Here is a 22039-nt window from a genome sequence, read left to right as displayed (position 1 = left end):
TGGCTATTAAGTAATAAAACACAGTAATAAACTTTAATTATGTAAGAAAAATATTTATTTGGTAAAATGTACTTTAGCAAAAATAGTAGAAACATAGACACAGTGCAATATTTATAATCACTAATGCCCGCCTTCCACTGCGAATGGAACAACGCCGGGCTCCGTACGGAGTCTATTTAACTCACACCGTCAAACTGCATAGCAGTTTAGTGGAAGCACTTCTTTTCTCTGCTGTTTGGTGTGGCGATGATTTTCCGAAAATCGAATTTTTCCATTCGCAAAATTTTCCAATTTTTATTTTTCTGTCAGTTTTTTCCCGGAGGGTTGATTTTCCGAAAATTGTATTTTACTGCTAGCGATTTTCCCATTGGCATAATTTTCCAATTTTTATTTTTCTGATAGTTTTTCCCGGAGGGTTGATTTTCCGAAAACCGAATTTTACTGCTAGCTATTTTCACATTCGCAAAATTTTCCAATTTTTAATTTTGTTTTTTACCCGGAGGGTAAATTTGTGAAAATCTTTTTTTACAAAACTCGTACTACATCCATTCTCAAATATTCCTTGTCGCTCGCGTAATTTACACATTCGCTTACTGATCACTACGGAATATTATTATGTATGAGCAATTTTTCCACTCTAATTTCTATTTTAGTGTTCCGTAGCCAAAATGGCAAAAACGGAACCCTTATAGTTTCGCCATGTCTGTCTGTCTGTCCGCCCGCGGCTTTGCTCAGGGACTATCAATGCTAGAAAGCTGTAATTTTGCACGAATATATATGCAAACTATGGCGACAAAATGGTACAATTAAAAATTAAAAAAAATTTTTTTTAGGTTTCCTCCCATAGACGTAAAGTGGGGGTGTTTTTTTTCCTCATCCAACCCTATAGTGTGGGGTATCGTTGGATAGGTTTTTTAGGAGTTTGCTAAGACGATTTTTCGATTAAGTGATTTGTTTGCGAAATATTCAACTTTAAAATGCAATTTTTCATGAAAATCTAGCGTCCCCCCCCCTCTAAAATCTAAACCGGTGGGAGGAAAATTTTTAAAAAATTCAGCATGTTAGTAAGTATATCAAACTTACAAGAAAAACTATAACAGTGAAGTTTTCTTGAGAATTATTAGTAGTTCAAGAGTAAATAGTAGCCTAAGGTATAAGATATACCTAACCTTGGAATATTCCGTACAAAATACGAAATCCTCAGAAAAATATTTTACAAACTTCCCCAAAAAGAATAAACACTTCGCTTTGCAAGATGCGTTCACAAGACTGCGTTGTAGATAGACGGGGCTTACAAAGTGGACTCAATAAAGTACCACGTGAATGTGAGCAGTTTGTGATAAATTTCATAAAAACATTACCAACATATATCTCCCACTATCGTCGAGAAAAATGTGATGGGGTTAAGTTTCTAAGAGCAGACATGACACAGTCTAAAATTTACGATTTATATACAGAAGCAGCTAAGACGGCTTCTATGAGAGTACTGTCCCGTTCGAAAGTCCACAAAAGTATATTTGACGAAGTTTAATCTACGTACCAAGCCTCTAAAGAAAGACACATGCAATAAATGTGACCACTTTCAAAGCAAAATGATGTCTGCATCGGATGAAGAGAAAGTCGAAATCGACCAGAAGTGGAGATCGCATCAAGAAATTGCAGAAACTTTGCAAAGTCAAATGAAAGCTGATATGCAGCTTGCTAAAGATGATCCCTCGGTTGAAACAATTACCTTCGACCTCGAAAAAACGCTGCCATTACCGCGTATACCCACAAATATAGTCTTTTACAAAAGACAACTCTGGGTGTACAATCTTGGTATACACACTGGGAGCAATGATGACGCCCATTGCAATGTATGGGTAGAAGGAGAGGCTGGTCATATATTAGAAAGACTGGATAATAATGTGACACGTCTTATTTTATGGAGCGATTCTTGTGGTGGTCAAAATCGCAATATTAAACTAGTATTAATGCTCAAAGCCGTCTTAAATGACCACCCAACTTTGGTACAGATTAATATGAGATTTCTTGAATCGGGACACAGCTTTCTCCCCAATGATAGGGATTTTGGCAAAATTGAAGGTGGTTTTAAACGGCAACAAAGAATATATACACCAGAAGATTACATGAGTATTATGAAGACATGCAAGAAAAATAAGCCCATGATAGTTCACCGCATGAACCAAAACGACTTTTTATCGTCTCTAAAATTAGAGAAAAGCATCACAAACAGAAAAAAAACTACTGATGGGGATAAAGTGTCATGGTTAAGTACTAAAGAAATTGAACTAAAAAAAGGTGAAATGTACAAGATTTACATGCGGTCGAACTTTTATGAAGATTTTAAGGAATTAGACATTAAAAAAATTGGTCGCGTGAGGCAACCAGCTATTTCAAAAGAAATAATGGAGCCTCTTTGGCCTACAGGAAAACCAATACCAGAGGCAAAGTTGAAAGACTTAAAGAGCCTTCTGCACCTGATTCCTCAGGAGTACCACAGTTTTTACGTCAATCTCGATGCAGACAAACATATTGAAGATGACCTGGAAGGCTTTTCTGGTGAACTTGACTTCGAGTTGGAAGAAAATTATTTCGATAACTGAGATTCTGTTTTATATTCTTTTCATGTTTTGAAATGTATGATTATTCACAAAAGTTTTTATTTTTTCTAGAACTTTAATGGTAAAAAAGAAAACTGAGATTCTGTTTTATATTCTTTTAGTAAATGAGTGATGTTTTGAAATGTATGATTATTCACAATTTTTTTATTTTTTCTAGAACTTTTTAATGGTAAAAAAGATTTCCTGTAAGTATAAGCATTTATTTTCAATAAAGTAAATTGAAATAACATATGTATATTTTATTATATTATTTACAATTTTAATTTCTATTAAATCAAATAGGAACCAACCCACACATGAGCATTTTTGCAAAAAAGATCCATTGACTTTTTGAAGAAAAACGTCCCTAAATATTATTATTTTTTGGAACAAGAGTATTAGACAACAAAAAACTTACCGTTGTCTAAAATTTTGCACTCGAACTTTTTTTGAGATGTTTATAGAAAATTTTGTTCGCATGTTTTAAACAAAAACCGATTTTTCTCAAAACTAGCCACGTGTGGGTTGGATCCTGTTTGCATAAATAGGTCCATTTAATGTACATGTACAACGATTGCAAATCTCAGAAAATGACAATGTCTCTCTACACCCAGTAGTGTTTGGGAAATTTCTAAGGAAAAATAATATTTCCCAAATTGTTAATGGGAGCCTGAAACGCATTGGAAGAAATAGTGACTATTTCTTTCAGCGATTTTCAGGCTGCCAATAACTTTTTGACCAACCCTGCCCTGTCAGCATCCAACTACAAGACATTCATCCCGACTTTCTCTGTCACCCGGTTGGGAATTGTACGAGGCGTTCCCTCCGAGTGGTCAGAGGAAGAAGTCTTAGAGAATATCTCTGTTCCTATAGGCTGTGGACCGATATTAAAAGTTAGACGACTAAAAAGGAAAGCTATTGAGTCAGGTGTCAGTGAGTTAAAACCTACAGAGTCAGTGGTACTTATCTTTGATGGCCAAGTTTTGCCTAAACGCATATTCATGTGCTACGCAGCACTACCTGTAGATCTATACATATATCCTACTATACAATGCTACAACTGTTGTCGCTTTGGGCATGTCAGAGGTCAGTGCCGCTCAACTCCCAGATGTTACAAATGTGGTCAGGGACATACTGGAGAAAAATCTGAAGTTGTTGATGATGTTGTTGTGTGTTGATACGATGTTGTCTGTGCAAAGGTTCTCACCTAGCTACTGATAAAAAATGTCTAGAATTTGAGAGACAAAAAAATATAAAGGAGACCATGGCTAAGAGCTGTGTGTCATATTTTGAAGCTAATAAACAACACCCTCCTATCTCAAAAATTTCATATGCTGATGCATTGCTGAGTAATAATCCTAATGGAACAGAAAAGGATTACTCACACACTAGTCCAACTACATCATACTCACACTCTAGCCCAACTACATCTTATAAGAAAACTATCTTTATGAAACCTCGCTCCCCACCTCAACCTAGATCTAAAGGATATGATGTGGCAGCGCATAATGCCTTGACAAGGGATTATGACATGCCTGTCACTAACAAAAATATTTATAAATCTAATGAGTCCACTCAATCTGTGAAAGAAATAATTCTATTGATCATTAAGTTACTGTCCCAATCTGGATTGGGTAGTAGTATCTCACCGTCCCACGCTGCCCCTATTATGAATTTTTTCACTCAACTCTTAACCGATAATGAACAGCCAATTTCAAATCCTTCAATGGAACTGTAGAAGTATAATACCAAAGAAAGCTGATTTACTCTATTTAATAAATAAATTTAATTTAAAAATTATAGCCTTGCAAGAAACTTGGTTAAAGCCTTCATCCAATTTCAGGATATCAGGATTTTCCTGTATAAGAGAGGACCGCTCTGATGGATATGCCGGTGTTGCTTTGCTTGTAAAGCATGGCATTCCTTATTCACATATTCCCCTTCCTGCTCATAACAATGATATATCTATAATTGCTGTTTCCGTTAATAATATCTGTTTTGTCTCATTATATATCCCTCATCCTTCTTCAACTATTTATAATGAAGTAAATCACTTATTGACACTGCTTCCGAAGCCTCTTATTCTTCTTGGAGATTGGAATGCCCAACATCAATCTTGGGGTAGTTCCACCACCAATTCCTATGGTAATCTAGTCATTGATATGATGGACTCCCATAATCTTTGCATCCTAAATGATGGTTCTCCCACCCGACGAACTGCACCTGGAGAGGAATAAGTTGCCCAGATGTTTCTATTTGTAGTCCAAACTTATTTTCTTCTTTATCCTGGAAGGCCTCTCCTCTTTCATTTGGAAGTGATCATTTCACTATTCTTTTGTCATTTCCGTTTAATAACTCTCCTACCCCAAAGCGTCCTCCTCGTTTAAAGTACAATTTAAGTAACGCCAACTGGGATACATTCAAGGAACATCTTGATCAAAAAATTTCCTCTCTTCCTTCAATAGAACACAGCGACGAAGCCACATGTGCAGCCGCTCTGGCAAAGATAATGGTCGAGACTGCTGATAATGTTTTTCCAGTGAAAAAAGTAGGAGGAAACAACATTCCTTCTCCACCATGGTGGGATTCGGAATGCACTACAGCGGCCAAAGGGCGTAAGGAGGCTGAACTTGCTTATAGAGAATCTAGTACCAATGAAAACTTCGATATTGTTTTGGACGCAATAGACAAGGCAAAAAAGCTTTTTAAAAAAAAAGAAGTTTGAAGGTTGGAGAAACTTTTGTTTATCTGTATCTCCTAATACAAACCCTTCTGTGGTTTGGAATAATATTAAAAGATTTCGATCTGCTTTTAAAGAAGACTGTTCCTCCAACCTTCCTTCTTCACTAACAGATGAATTTCTGGATAAACTCGCTCCTCCCACTGTTCCTGAGTTTATCCCTTTATCTCCAGTGTTGGACCTGAGCGGGCTTAATGGCCCATTCACTCTACTAGAACTCAAAGGAGCCATTTCTAAAACCAAAGATTCAGCTCCTGGACCAGATGGTATACCATATTCTTTCTTTACCCATTTAAATGATATAACTCTTCTTTACTTTTTAAAATTAATTAACAAAATAATGATTTCTGGCGAGATTCCCGAGGCTTGGAAATGTCAAGATGTTTTGCCTTTCCTTAAACCAAATAAGGATCCTTTTGATGTCTCTTCTTATCGGCCTATAGCTCTGTCCACTGTCCTAATGAAACTTACGGAACATCTGGTCAAAAATCGCCTGGAGTGGTTTATTGAAACTAACAATATACTTAGCCAGAACCAATTTGGCTTTAGGCGGGGCAGAGGTACCATTGATAATATAGGTGTTCTTATCACGGACATTAGACAAGCATTTTCCGATGGCAATACTCTGATTGCAGCATTTATGGACATTTCAGCAGCGTACGATAATGTCATTGTTTCTCACCTTCATAAAAACTTAAAAATCTTAAAGTACCACTTTTGCTCTCCAATTTTATTATAAATATGTTATCAGGAAGGTGTATTAATCTTACTGTCAATGACACTAAGAAATCTAGGCTTTTGTGGAGAGGGTTACCTCAGGGCTCGGTTTTAAGCCCATTACTCTACAACATATACAGCCATGACCTAGAAGATTCTTTAGGTACAGAGGTTAAAGTTCTGCAATATGCCGACGACTTGCTTGTGTATAGCTCACATCGAAATGCTGAAATGGCTTCAGCTTACTTAAATAAATCCCTTATCCACCTGAAAAGCTGGCTGGATGACAATGGCCTTGAGATTTCCTACTCTAAGAGCGTCGTGGTTCCTTTCGCCAGGACAAGGGTACCGCCTGTGGTATCTGTCAAGTTTGATTGCCACCCCATTCCAACGAAAAGCTTTACACGTTTCCTTGGTGTTGTGTTGGATTATAAGCTTACAGGAGTTCCCCACTGCGACCATATTGTAACTAAATGCGAACGACTTTTAAACATGATACGATGCCTTACAGGTGTCTGGTGGGGTGCCCATCCATTTTCGCTTAGACTCCTATACAACGCTTTGATTAGAAGTAGTATCGATTATGGCACATTCTTATTAATCCCGGGACAAGTTAATGGCTTTAAACGGATAGATGCTGTCCAGTCCAAAGCTCTACGCCTGATCTGTGGTGCAATGAAATCAAGCCCTATAAATTGCCTACAAGTCGAATGTGTGGAACCACCCTTACATTTAAGGCGTCAATATTTGTCAGATAAGTTTTTATTTCGCTGCTTTCAAAATTCCAATCATCCCCTACGATCAAGCCTTCCACTATTAAATAACTCTTTGACTTCATCTAACTATTGGTCGAATAAAATAACTCCGTGCCTACTAAAAAGTTATCAAAGGTACATGTCCATACAATCTCCAACCTATCACTATCCTGAATATCCCCTTTTCTGTGATAATTTTTCTGCTCTTACTTTATCTCCTGATGTTCATCTCAATTTAGGAGTAACTAAAAATGATATGGATCCCAACGTTAATTTTAATTCAATTAAAGACGATCGGTGGCATAGCTGGCATCATATATACTCTGATTCTTCCAAGCATGCGTCTTTTGGCCATGTGGGGGTTGGGGTGTACCATTCCCAATACAAAATTATTCAGAAAATAAAACTCCCTCCTGAAACGTCAGTATTTACGGGAGAATGCTTTGGATTACTTAAAGCCGTAGAATATATCTTACTTGCCCAACTCAGAAAAACTTTAATTATAACGGATTCAAAAAGTGCTCTTCAAGCTCTTAGTAAATTCCCATTTAATTGCAAATTAATATTCCCTGTCATAATTAAATTAAGAACTCTCCTTGCCAAGTGTTCTGATTTGGGATACTCAGTGTCTTTTGGTTGGGTTCCAAGTCACTGTGACATCTCCGGCAATGTAATTGCTGACCGGCTAGCCAATGAAGCTGTTAAAGATGGTGATCTATTTCCATATAGGAATTACAGTCATGACCTGGCCGCTCTAGCTAGTTCATCTCTTAGAGAGAACTGGAGAGAGAAGTGGATTGAAAGTTGCCAGATCAAGGGCAAACATTATTATTCTATTCAACCTAGTATTCCGTCTAAACCTTGGTTTGGCAAAACTAAGTTTGGTAAGAGAGCCACCTGCTGCCTTATTCGTATGAGACTGGGTCATGTTTGTACTCCCGACAATCTTGCTAAATTTAAACTGGTGGAGTCTGGTGTTTGTGAGTGTGGCTTGGGCATTGCAGACACAAATCACATATTTCTCTCGTGTCCTCTCCATGACAACTCCTTCCTTTATGAAGAACTTATATCCTACAAAGTCCCATTACCTACATCCATCTCTGTCCTTTTAGCCTCTAATGACTTAACTATATATAACTTATTGAACATATTTATAAATAATAATGATATTAAAATTTAAATATGTATTCCTCAACTCTCTAAATTTAATTTATTATATATATATTATCTTTGTTCCTTTCGCTTAATCCCATATAATCTTCTCCTGTAGACTTCCGTATTCCAAAATTCCGTATTTTCCGTTGATTTCGTTTCCTTACCTTTACGCGTCTGTGGCGGATGCGCAAACCGCGCGAGCCAACAACAAAAAAAAAAAAAAAAAAAAAAAAAACACATGAAATTACAGAAGGAGTTGACGAGTTGTTCACACGTATGCAGGGCTTGTTAACGTTACCAAATTCACACTATAAGTAACGTTAAATAACGGTAAAAATCATAAAAATACCTAGTACCGGTATTTAAATTTAACGTTAATTGATAACTTAACATTATTTAACGTTGCCTAATTACCGTTATTTTTACCGGTAAATTTACTTTACATTGTAGGGCTTGTTAACGTTACCCAATTCACATTATTATAACGATATCGAAGTAACACTATCGGTATTTTTTGCTATGCTACCGAGTGTTGCCAATATAGCGCGTGCATACTCGCTCGATAAATGAGGATAATCTAAAATTTAACGTTACCCAAGCTTACCGGTAAATAGTAATATAAATACCGTTAAAATGATTTAACGATACTTTTGAATTAACGTTAATTTAATGAATAGCTGATAACGTTACCATTTTTTTTTTACCGGTAAAAAGTTGTATAAGTAACGGTAAATCGTTTAACGTTAATTATCATTTAACGTTAAATCGGTTTGACAGTTGGTAACGTTACCACTTTTTAACGGTATTTAAAGCCCTGCACGTATGTAGTATCTCTTATTAGTCTGTGTTGTTCACGAAGTCTTGTTGATTTGTTGATGAAGTTAAAATTCTATGTTATTCAGTAATATATTACATGTACTAAAACGGAACCCACAGCTCTTTAACTTTCAGTGAGCTAATTGTGTATATAACATGAGTAATTCTAAAGCTTAAATTTATTACTTTAGCTTGTTATGAATCTAATCATAAACAGACAGGATGAGAGTTTTTATGGCAGAAGATAATCTCTGTGCTCAGAATTTGTTGAAATTAGTTTCACACGGTAATGCTATAATAGCTGAAATTCTTAGGCTTAAAGACCACATCCCATCAATATTCTTGTAAGTATTAACTAGAATTATAATTCAACGTTTGCTGATGTTTATTGGTATTTTTAATGAGAATATTTATTTATTTCTTTCCCAGTTTAGAAAATAGAGAGTTACAGCAAAAGTATCAAGATGTTATCTTGGATTTTGGGTACTTTAAGATTGCAGATAATCAGGAAAAGAAAATCAATGCAAATGTGGTAATTACACTCTTATTAATTATATATTCATTGTTTAATCACATTACTCATTAGTATCAGATTATACTTCGTTTTTTTAGCATTAGAAAAAGGGTAAACAATCTTGATGACTCTTTTTATTGAAAAACGTTTTTAATAAATCAGTAACTATTACTTATGATACCAAATGCATGTAAATGATCATAATGTCCTTGCTAATTGCTACATATTTGCTGTGACTTATATTTCAAGTGTTTTTCAAGTAAAAGACAGGTCAAGATCGCTTACCTTCTTTCTAATGCTGAAAAAAATAAAATAAAGTGCTATTAGCATATAATCATGTTTCATGTTTTGGTTTCAGAAATTGCAAGATTTGGATGATGATCTCAAAGAAAAATATTTGGAAATAGTAAACAGGTTCTACTTGCTTTTTGAGAATATTCACCAGTACATCATAGATTTGAACTCCTTTGTAGAGCAGTTGTATGATGGGGCATTTATTCAGCAAAATATTGAGACAGTTATGAAAGATGTTGAAGGCAAACAGCTACTGGTTAGTATGTATATGTATTAACACCAGGGTTCAAGGATATATATCAATACAAAAATTGGTTTAAAAATTTGATATTTTTAAGTAATTTTTGGCTAGTTTTTGGCCTTTGTTACTGTATTTCTACTTCTCAAATGGAGATGGCATTGGAGTAGTTAACAGATACTCCCTAATAGTAAGTTCTAATCCATTAATGGCAACACTTCTGCCGGCGTTAATGGCGACAGTTGTGTCAGAAAATTTTTGTTACGAAAGACTAAGTTTTTGTTGTATTTATTCTATTATTTTTTACATAGAAAGTAATTGATAAAGTACAGAAACAATTTTACTTAATTTATTTTACAAATAATGATATGGCTTTTATACAAAATGGATATATATTAAACTTGATATATATAGGATTTATATCATAAATGTCCAATTTTTTGATATTTGTAATAAATATCAGATATTTTCAAACCCTGATTAACACTGATATAGATATATGGAGAGGAATAGCCTCCTAATCCAGCACAATAATGTTTGTAATTCAATGAAACTAAACAAAAACCAGATAGCTAAGTTGTTGGTGACCCTGACGCTAGCAGTTGCGGGTTCTAACCCTGTGGCAGGCAAATATTTATATTATAAATAATAATGTTTGTACTCGAGTCTTGGATGTTTGTATATGTATTTAAGTACATATTTAGCTATATATGTATGGCTATCCATTGTCTAGCACCCATAGTACAAAGTTTGCTTAGTTTGGAGTATTATTATTAACTATTACAAGTTCCAGAACTCAAGTTTTACATACATACATTTCTTTTTTTATTTGCAGTGTGAATCTCTCTATTTATATGGAGCAATGTTACTAATATGTGACCTCTACATACCTGGGATGATCCGAGAGAGATTGTTAGTAGCATTCTACAGGTACAGCACAAGCCAGTCACAATCGAATGTTGATGATGTGTGCAAGTTACTAAGGGACACTGGCTATGATCAACAACATAAGAAAAGACCTGCCGACTATCCTGTTGAATATTTTGGGTATGCATTTCTTTGAATTGCATGTTAGGGTGAGGGCACCAGTCATGCACAGGAACCAATAATGGAATATTTTTCTGTTAACCCAATATTAAGAAACGGATGCTACTTTTTCTAAAACTAATAATAATAACACTTATGTGCAGATAACTGATGATCATAATTGGTAAAGTTCATAAATGGTGAGCTATAAAGCATTGAATCCTGCTGTCCATTACTGGATACTACTGTGCTTAACATGTCCATGATTGGTGCCATCACCCTAACTTCAACATTAGCATAAACTTTTACTCCTTTCATCTACTCAAAGGTTGACTGGTAGAGATCCCTTAAAGATAAGTTCACCTTTGTACAAGTATCTCAAAGTTTGTCAATTGTGTTTTGTTTCTTTTCTGTAGTACACTAAAGAATTTACATACATACTTTTATATGAGAATTTAACTTTGTGTAAACTTTGTATAGACGTGTTAACATCCACCCATACTTTATTGAAAAAGTGATTGGAAAACTGAGATCTGAGGATATATACAATCAGTTAGCAGTGTACACCACGCCGGAGCATCAAGCCTCTGCTCTGGCAACACAGGCCAGCATGCTTGTTGTATGCCTATTCTTCATGCCCCAATATCTACACAGTGATGTATCCAAAATGCGTGAGATAGCAGATAAATTCTTCCCCAGCAATTGGATTATCCCCATTTATATGGGAGTAACAGTAAATGTTATTGATTACTGGGAAAACTTTAAAGCGGCTAAGCTGGCACTTAGTAACACCTGCAACAGCAAGATGGTAAAAGAAGTTTTCTCAAAACGGGGAAGTGCTGTGCCCATGCTGATAAATAAGACCCATCAATTGTTGAAAGAAGGTGTAATGACTGATGATTTTGTTTTGGATAACATAAATAAAATTTTGAACTTGCTTATAAACTCAAATTTTGTTTTGCGCTGGTTGCTTTTGCATAACAGTCATGTTATATTTTATGATACCAATAAAAAAAGCAAGCAGCTCAAGGAACTAGTTTTAAAAGAATCCGGTTATGATCCATTAAAAATTTTAGAACTGCTTATAAGTACTGCTGAGCTGGAGTTGAAAGTTAGAGAAATGTTGAACAGACTGCTTGAGAACAGAAACGAATCATGGAACACCAGCAAAACTGAAGCACTGGAAGCTCTTAACAATTTAGCAGAACTTTTTTCGGGCGACAAATCTTTTACGAAAGTTAAAGAAAATGATCAGTTAAAACAGTGGTTTACAAATATAGCAAATCAGATAAAGTCAGTTGGGGAGTCAATCACAACAAAATCAATGAAGAAAATAACTCAGCTTATCCAAGCATTAGATGAAGTAGAGGAATTCCATGGCATTAAAAGCGCCTCAACTGTTTTACAGTTCCTTTCGGAAAGTAAAGATGCACTAAAGAATGCTTTAAGAGCTGCATCCCTAAAAGAAGACTCTCTGGTGACCCTAGAAATTGCAGCTGATGTCAGTTATGCATGGTGCATTATTGACTCATACACACAGATTATGCAAGAGAGCATAAAAGATGATCCAGCTGTTACAAGTAGGCTCAGAGCACTGTTTCTCAAACTTGCCAGTGCTATGGAAATACCATTACTGAGAATAAATCAGGCTCACAGTGATGACTTGATTTCAGTATCTCAATATTACAGCAGTGAACTGATAAAGTACATTCAAAAGGTTCTGCAAATCATTCCAGAGATGGTGTTTAGTATTGTAGAGAAAATTATAGATCTTCAGACATGGACTATTAAGGAGATACCAACGAGATTAGACAAAGAGAGGTTAAAGGAATTTGCTCAATTAGAACACAGGATGGAAGTTGCCAAACTCACTCATTCTGCATCTACATTTACAACTGGTGAGTTGAGGATTTTAGACTGGTAAGCCGAATTTTACGTGAGAATATAATTGAAAGGGAATTTAGTGAATCTGTTTTTATTTAAGGCATCTTGGACATGCGGTCTACTTTGGTGGGCGTCATAAGAGTGGACCCAGCTGAACTACTGGAAGATGGCTTGCTGAAAGAACTGGACACGCACATTAGCAAGAAATTTGTAGAATTTCTTGAACCTCAGAGTAGGAAACCTTTGGCCCCAAACACATTATTGATACGATTGCAGAAATTAGCAGAAAGCATGGATGGTTACAAGAGATCTTTAGAGTATATCCAAGATTACATAAATATACATGGTTTGAGGATTTGGCAAAAACAGGTACTTAACATCTTTCATCATAACAAATACCAAAACTCTGAAAGTATCATAAACTTTTAAAGTAAAAAAAAAATGTATAAAAAAATTGTGCATGAACTTTGGCAAATTTTTAAGTTGATAAAAGAACCTGACTGGGTTTTGTACTATGAAGAAAATATTTACTGACTGAATATTATGTGTTTAGGTATCTGCGATAATTGTTGAGAGTGTCGCTAAGGAAATCAGTTTACGCAAAGGAGTGACGCTATACAGCCCTTCCGCAGGATTCATGGGTAGCCTGGCGAGGCAAATTGCTCAGCTAACGGATGCTAGGTAAGAGTATTATGTCTCTAGCTTATTTACTACTAGGTACTTTACTATTTGAAACCTACGTCTGGGCACAGGCCTATTTTCGCGATGAGGCAATGCAATGAGACAGTAGGAATGAAAGATTATAAAAAACCGAGCAATTGCGAGTCATCGTGTGTCGTGCGTGCATCGATCGAGGGTTCCTAAAGGGTACATCTCTAAATAGTAAGAAAGAGCTGTTCGTAATTTACTCGTACAGGCACTAACACACCAACAAAAACTATAAATTTTCCCTAAAACCGACTCGCGTTTGACCGGTTTCAAATTATTTGTTAATTTGCGGTATATTTATGTCTATTAAAATTCGAAAAACGTTCGATAGTTATTTATTGTCCTTCTATTTTGTCCAATTCTTTACTCACACGAAAAAAATATTGTATGTTTTTTAGTGTACACGTGTATGTCTAGGTACAGTCAAGGGCAAAGATATCGACACGGCCAAAGTTACAGAAATATGTATACACGACTTTATGCACTTAACATTAAGGCCGTGTATACATATTTTTGCAACTTTGGCCGTGTCGATATCTTTGCCCTTGACTGTACTAGAAGTACCTACAACTAACTGGAATATAAACAAATTTCACTGTCTCACTTTTTTTGTTGGCCGGTTCACTTGAAATGCCCCACTAAGTGGTTTTTCATAAACTTAATAGATCTGTTTATTGATTTGCAGAGTATGCAGCTACATTAATATATGCACAGCATGGTTCGACATCAAAAGTCAAACTGAAATTGTTAATACAAAAACTTTCGCAAAATTAAATGAAGCTATCGGAGTGGTTGGCTTGCACGGGCTGGACACTCTGTACGCGTTTATGATTAAAAACCAACTGCAAACCGTTCAGCAAATATTTAAGAGCGGTCAGGACAAGATAAATGTTAGCAATTTGAATGTTGATGTAAAGGACATTGAGTTAGCCATTACAAAGGGCCAAAAGATTTTACAGCAATTAGCAGATGTGATAGTGCTAATCGGCACACTTCAAGTTCTTAGAAGACATATAGCATATCAATTGAACAGCACGGCTAAGTTTGACTCTGCGCATTTGGAATCCTCCCTGCAGACAATGAATGAGTAGGTAACCTTATTATGTAATTATTTGACCTCTTCACCGCCACAAAACAAACGAAGTGACGTGCTCTGTACGCCACAGAAAATCCGGCGACAAATCATCTTGATTTTTAATTCCATTGCAGAAGGATTAGTAATTTGGAGTTGAATGTTGGTCATGTATAGATGACCGTGGCGTGTGAGGCATTCCATTGGCTGTCACGACTGGATGTGACTGGGGCGGTGAAGAGGTTAAAATTGGACACGTATTTTTTCTTTCGTCAATCAAACAAAAAATGACAAAGATGAAGCTCGTCAAAGTTCAGGAGTGGAGGCCCGGGACGTTACATGCCGCCTGCCGCGCTAAAAAGCGTCACACGGCGTGACGTCACGCGCGCGACACACGCGGATCTTGACTGGCTATATCTTCATGTTCTGTTTAATTCGGAAATAGTCCAATATTGTACGATTTGATCCAACTGATGGACTTATTTGATTTTTTAAATCAACTAGCCTATTTTCGTTGCCATAGTATGGCCGAGGACTTTGCTTCATGAGTCACCATGGAACCATTTCACAGTGAAAATGGTATCAAAAATACAAACTGAATTATAGATGCATAGAAAAACCAGAAAAATAAGACCAGCGCTGGGAATCGAACCCAGGTCCTCGGCATTCCGTGCCACGTGCTATACCACTACACCACCACTGGACAGTGATACAGACACGAATTTCTCCTATGCACCACATATCTCAGCTTGTTTGTTTTCTTATTTAGTCACTTAAGCAGCGACACTAGCGACATCTATGCTGTAGCCCTCATCGAGAAACTTTCAGCACCCCATTGGGACTAACCGCTCACCCGGACAAGAGATGTCGTTACTAAGCAATCAAATTAAGATTGGTTTTTTAGAATCTTTTTGTATTTTTTATTTCAATTCCAAATTATTTTTTTGCTTCTTCTACTTTCATCCCGTAAAACCCATATCGAAAATAGAAACTGAAATATAGATGCATAGAAAAACCAGAAAAATAAGTCCTCGGCATTCCGTGCCACGTGCTATACCACTACACCACCATTGGACAGTGATATGATACAGACAGGAATTTCTCCTATGCACCACATATCTCAGCTTGTTTGTTTTCTTATTTAGTCACTTAAGCAGCGACACTAGCGTCATCTATGCTGTAGCCCTCATCGAGAAACTTTCAGCACCCCATTGGAACTAACCGCTCACCCGGACAAGAGATGTCGTTATTAAGCAATCAAATTAAGATTGGTTTTTTTGGAATCTTTTTGTATTTTTTATTTCAACTCCAAATATTTTTTTTTGTTACTTTTACGGTCATCCTGTAAAACCCATATCGAAAATACAAACTAAATCTATATTTCTATGATCTATATTTCAGTTTTGGAAAGGTTGGAAACCTTTTGGAAAGGTTCCATGGTGGATCATGCATGAATTAAAGTCCTTGACCGTATACACCTACACCTACAAAAGTGAGTTAATTACAGAGAAGCTTGAACTTTCCAATACGGCCTGAACTTTTAGGACATTTTGTATGCGAACATATTTTTTCCTTATAGATCATTGCTGAATGAATTAAAAATAAATCCAGAATCAAATCCAAAAGTCACAGCGGAACTTTTGAAGTATTTGGAAGACTATCTTGTTAGGTGTGGAATATATGAGCCGTTTGAAAAGATTTACATCAGGAATGCAGCTGAATTTTCCATCGTTGACATGGGCCGTGTTTGCGCCATTCTATTGATATCACAGCTAACCAAAATGCAGTTTTGCCAGACAACAGGTTCGTCAGTCATTCTTAATTATACCTACGAGCAAGCGCCATTTTGTCGCTTGTCGCTCATGTCTTTCTGTTACTATGTTAATTAAGTTAAACAGAGCGCTACAGAACAATATACGACCCTTGGTAATCTGCTAGATAAGAAGCATGTTTTATGATTTAAAATTATGTTACAGGTGACCTTATTTCAAGGAAAGCTGGGGAAAACATTGATGGCTACCCATTCCTCGTAGGTATCTACACATTGCTGCGCCAAGTTGGAAGAGACAATATTGAAACGTTTGTGTCGTTCTTGAGTGCTTATATGAAAAATGCTACTCTTTCCAAGTAAGTGCAATTAAAACGCATCTATTTTTAAACATTTAGCCATCAACTTAGTCAGCCGCCGGAAGTATTTGAGGAAATCCACTCAATTAAAAAAAGCTGATTTTCGTTTAAGTACCCTACTACTAAGATTGGTTTTTTGGAATCTTTTTGTATTTTTTATTTCAATTCTAAATTTTTACTTTTACGGTCATCCCGGTAAACCTAAATTGAAAATACAAACTGAAATATACATGGCAACACTCAGTTCCATTTTTTCTAATTGTCCGTCTGGCAACACTAGTTCTAGGAAAGCTTTTTCTCTGTACCCACGAAAGCTCTGCAATGCAGGCTATATTGTTGTTAAAGTTTTTATTTCATAACTAGCTTTTGCCCGCGACTTCGTCCGCGTGTACCTACTTTAGTTATCAGGGCATATGTTTTAATTAACCCCCGTTATAATTGTGACATGTGTATCTGTGCGTATAGCGAAGTACTGCCGTAAACGGTAGGTAACAGTTTTCTACAGTAGGTACCTACTTACTTCGCTATAAACAAATTTTTTTACTAGTTTTGAAGCTAGTTTATGAAAAGTTTTGTGCAAAGCACGAGAGTAAATTAATTATTTCGTATGCTTCCGGCGAGAACGAACCTTACTCTAGAACCCGAAGTATAATTCGAAATTGCACTGTATATAATATTTTGTAAATTAGGTAAAAGATAAATAAGAACGGTAAATCACACAAAAATCACGCTTCCTTAATATTATCGATTTTATTATGCACAACCCGATGAGTAATTTTTAAGTTATGTAGGTACTGCAATAAAATTGCAATTATTTGCAAATTTATTTCACACATCATTTTAAATATGTATTTAATTTCCACATTTTAGTTGTACATTTTGTATGAAAAACCCCCTCCCCTATTGAAGTTGCCAACATCATACGGATCATTTTAAATTGTGACCAGCCATATTTTTAGTCTAGAAATAAGGAAGTCTCATAGAAACTCCCCCCTAATAAGTCGAAAGCTACTTCTGCTTTCTTTATCTTTGCCTACGCAGATAATTTTTATTTGTATTCAGGACCCTAGTTAGTATACCAATTTTCATACTGCTAAGTCCAGAAATGAGAAAATTTCCATACAAACTTTACCCCCCATTATACCGCTTTAGGGGGAATTGTATCCATTTCACCTACACAGATAATTTTTGATTGTAATCGAGAACTTATACTCCTATTTTCGTACTTCTAAGTCCAGAAATGAGAAAATTTTCATACAAACTTTACTCCCCCAATTTCCCCTTTAGGGGGAATTTTATCCATTTTACCTTATTTTTTAATTGTAATTGAGAACTTATACAGCTATTTTCATACTTCTAATACCAGAAATGAGAAAATTCCATATAAACTTCACCCCCTTAGGGGATGATTTCTAAAAATCCTTTCTTAGTGCTCACTTTCATTATGAAAGGAACCCTTGTACCAAATTTCAAGTTTCTAGGCCCAGCGGTTTGGGCTGTACGTTTATATATAACCCAGTGTGTCCGTTTTGCCTTTTATGACTAGCTTTTGCCCGCGGCTCCGCCCGCGTAGTATTCGGTTATCGCGCGCTGTTCCCTCGGGAACTGTGGATTTTTCCGGGATAAAAAGTAGCCTATGTCACTCTCGGGCCCATAAAATATCTCTATGCCAAAATTCACGTCGATCCGTCGCTCCGTTACGGCGTCAAAGACGGACAAACGCACAAACATACAAATACACTTTCGCATTTATAATATTACTAGCTGTTGCCCGCGGCTTCGCTCGCGTTAAATTTGGGGTAACACAGATCATTTACTTTCTATGATCTTTATTTTCGTATTTTAATTGATTTTTCGGAGGATTATATTTGCAAATTATTGAATTTAAAAAACAACCTAGATGATCATAATTCGTTAAACTTTGTACCCCTGTTTCACATCTTTAGGTCAGGGGTGTAATTTTAGAAAACCCACGTGCTTCTTTTGCCCGCGACTTCGTACCTACGCGGCATAGGATTGTTCCCGCGGGATAGGAATAAGTAAATTCAAGAGAAAACCACACTGTCCGCGATTGAATTGAAACAGGCTTCTATTATTTCGGGTATCGATTTTTAAAAAGCTCTTACTAATAGTTTTTTTTAAATCCACTCTGTTTTTCCAGAGATTCCCCAAACAACCAAGAAGCAGAAAAAGTTAAATATTTCCTTTTCCCATGGGAATTTCGAAAAATCCTTACTTAGTGCACTCCTATGATACTTTATCTACATGTGTGCCAAATTCAGGTCTGTCAGCCTGTCCTGTCACAGTATACTGTTTTACAGGTATTGATAAATTTTGTTACGTAATGAGTTGATTGGTTTGGTGTAGGTACTTAATGTGTCCTCCTAATCGTTAAGGAGTTATACCTTCTCTCATCAGCTCACCTGAATAACCAGAAAGAATACAACTAAAGGTCTACCTATACGTGCATATGATGTTTAAAGAAACTTCTTCTAACTCGTTACCTCTAACCGTTAAGGAGTTTAACCTTCCATCATCAGCTCATCAACATGAGATGATGTCTGTCAGACGCAAATACTTAAATAACTCGAGATAATTATATAAAAAACGTTATGCGTGCCTACAAAATTTGAGGGTTGCCCTCGATTTCCCTGAGATTCCGTCATCAGATTCTGATTTGGTGACAATGGGGAGGAGTAGACTCAGAAGTAGATTTTATTTCGAATAAAAAATTATTTAAAAAATCGGTCCACAATTAAGCGAGAAATCGGTGAACAAAGATAAATAAATATATATAGCGGAATGCATAACATCCTCATTTTTTTGAAGTCGGTTAAAGAGCTTTTTGCAGCGTACGTGCAGTATATACATTTGAATTTTGAAATTTTAGCTTTCTACAACCACTAAAACGCAAAATCCTGTTTTTTTCCGTTACCATAAGAATTTCGGGAAATGCTCTATTAATGCTCCCTTACACTCTCCAAGGAACATACTTGCCAAGTTTCAGCTATCTACGACCAGTAAAAAAAAATCCCGTTTTTCCCTGTTCTCGTGTGAATTTTGGACAGTCCTCTCTCAGTGCTCCTATACATTGCCGAATTTTAGCTTTCTACCAGTAAAACGAAAAGTCCCATTTTTTCCCTTTCCCGTGAGAATTTCGGCAAATTATCTCTTAATGGTTCCACAATAATACTAATGCTGTTTAATGTAAATTGCAATAATACTAACGATAAACCCTGTTTTTTTCCGTTAACGTCAAAATTTTGGGAAATCCTTTTGTAGTGCTCCCTACACTCCTCCCCAAGGAACCTAAATGCCAAATTTGAGTTTTCTACGATCAGTAAAACGAAAAATACCGTATTTTCCCGTTCCCGTTGGAATTTTTGAAAGTCCTTTCTTAACGCTCTTCTACAATCCCAAAGCAACCTACATGCCGAATTTCAGCTTTCTAGGACCATTAAAATGAAAGATCCTGTTTTTTTCCCTTTCCCGTGGGAATTTCGGGAAATTATTTCTTAATGGTTCTCTTCACTTCTCAAGCAACTTACATGCCAAGTTGCTGCCTTCTGCGATTAGTAAAACGAAAAATCCCATTTTCCCGTTCCCGTCAGAACTTCGGGAAATCCTTTTGTAGTGTTCCCCTACACTCCTCAAGGAACCTATATGCAAAATATTAGTTTTCTAAGACCAGTAAAATGAAAAATCGATCCCGCTAAACTGAATATAAATCCCGTTTTTTCCTTATCCCGTGGGAATTTCCCAAATTCCTTAAAACTGTTTTTACTATTATAATCACCTACTTCTATGCTAAATTTAAAAAGTCTAGTAATTATAGTTCATAGAATTCAGTTAAACTGAATATATAAATCCCGTTTTTTTCCTTATCCCTTGGGAATTTCCAAAAATCCTGAAATCTATGTTTTATTAATGTAATACCTACTTGTGAATCAAATTTGAAGTTTAGTTAGTACAGTTACTGAGATAGGGTCACTCGGAATCGAATATATAAATCCCGTTTTTTCCCGTTACCGTTAGAATTTCCAAAAAATCCTTCCTTAGTGGATGCCTACATTGTATAAGGTATCTATGTGCAAAATTTCAAGTCTCTAGGCCCAGTGGTTTGGGCTGTGCGTTGAAATATCAACGACTGATTTTCGATTGACTTTGTCACCACATTACCCCTTTCAGGGGTTGAATTCTCAAAAAAACCTGAAACACGTGTTTACTTATTTGTTGTTAAGAGTACTCCTGTGAAGTTTCGAATAAAATAGTCTAACTAATCTTGTTTCCCCATACTAACTTTGGACCCCCATTTCATCCTCTTAGAGGGTGAATTTTAAAAAATCCTTTCTTAGTGCACCCCTAGACCATAAAAGGAACCTACGTGCTAAATTTGAAATCCCTAGAACCAGCGGTTTGGGCTGTGCGTTGATACATCAGTCAATCACTTTTGCCTTTTATATATATAGATATAGTATGGATAAACCAATATATTCCTACTATGGTATCTTATTAAACAATTATAATACGGTATTTGACAGCTCCTGATTTTGCCATATCTTAATATTACTATGAAAATATAGATATACAGATAGTGTTTAGCGGATTTAGTGATTTTTTGAAAAATCTATATACCTGGCTCTTTCTCAAACGCTTTTCTCTATGCAGCAAGTATGGCGGTACTGGCGTGTGACGTCACATGCCAGTATGTCTTTCTCGGTCTAATCTTGAATTTTAAACCTTTATAACTTTGTTATTTGTAAAGGTAGCTTAAAAAATATTTTTCTATTCGGTAACCGGCATTGTATAGTTTAAATTTATAAAACATATACAAAATAGTCAAATACCGTATCTGGACTGTATTTTTGTGGCCGCTACACTATTATCTATTCTGTGCCCCTACTTGCTAAAATAAAAGGTTCCTAACACGCAACTCGTGATTAAGTAGTAGTTCCTTGTAAACCTGATAAAGTAAATTTTTCGATGTTTTTTTTTCCAGATCAAAGTCATCTGAAGTGTCATATGAAGGTGCCTGCATCGGCAGGGTTTTGGAGATTTTTTGTGAAACATTTAAATATAATTATAATAAAATTGAAGACAAATTGCCTATAGCAATGTTGACACAAACATTCCAAAAATAGTTGATATGTAACCAATTATAAATAAGCTTTGTTATGCAAGTAAATAAATGAAAAATTCACTTGTAAATACTTAACATATATATTAAATATTAAGTTCATTATATTTTATAACACAAGCTGTATTGTTTAAGTTACTCATTGCTTGATTTATTGAGGTGTAACTATGAAATATAATAAAATTCTTATACATATCACTATATCTTTTATTTCATGTCTCTTATGGTATTCATAGCATCTTATTAATCACTT

General features: G+C 35.8%; 2 protein-coding genes across 4 annotated transcripts; both read left to right on the top strand.

The window, feature by feature from the left end:
• The first annotated feature begins 1542 nt into the window (after positions 1-1542).
• On the top strand, positions 1543-3941 carry LOC141437450 (uncharacterized). The gene has a single exon (XM_074100827.1). The coding sequence runs from the start codon at positions 1593-1595 to the stop codon at positions 2604-2606; it is 1014 nt and encodes a 337-aa protein (XP_073956928.1). The 5' UTR covers positions 1543-1592; the 3' UTR covers positions 2607-3941.
• A 4551-nt stretch (positions 3942-8492) lies between these two features.
• LOC141437449 (WASH complex subunit 5-like) lies at positions 8493-21896 on the top strand. 3 transcript variants are annotated; one of them, XM_074100824.1, is made up of 11 exons: positions 8493-9130; positions 9216-9318; positions 9659-9850; positions 10668-10879; positions 11339-12756; positions 12843-13111; positions 13296-13423; positions 14136-14537; positions 16102-16325; positions 16499-16649; positions 21649-21896. In XM_074100824.1, exons 1-11 carry the CDS (start codon positions 9009-9011, stop codon positions 21788-21790), a joined length of 3363 nt encoding a protein of 1120 aa, XP_073956925.1. In that variant the 5' UTR covers positions 8493-9008; the 3' UTR covers positions 21791-21896. The 3 variants fall into 3 exon arrangements, with proteins under 3 accessions (XP_073956925.1, XP_073956927.1, XP_073956926.1); XM_074100826.1 differs by lacking the exons at positions 16499-16649; positions 21649-21896 and adding an exon at positions 15924-16014 and having other exon boundaries at positions 16102-16192; XM_074100825.1 differs by lacking the exons at positions 8493-9130; positions 9216-9318; positions 9659-9850 and adding an exon at positions 10180-10458 and having other exon boundaries at positions 21649-21893.
• The last annotated feature ends 143 nt before the right edge of the window (positions 21897-22039 follow it).

The sequence above is a fragment of the Choristoneura fumiferana genome, chromosome 17, assembly GCF_025370935.1.
Source record: "Choristoneura fumiferana chromosome 17, NRCan_CFum_1, whole genome shotgun sequence".
NCBI lineage: Eukaryota > Metazoa > Arthropoda > Insecta > Lepidoptera > Tortricidae > Choristoneura > Choristoneura fumiferana.
Note: the sequence above shows the minus strand (reverse complement) of the source record. Positions and strands in the feature narration are given on the sequence as shown.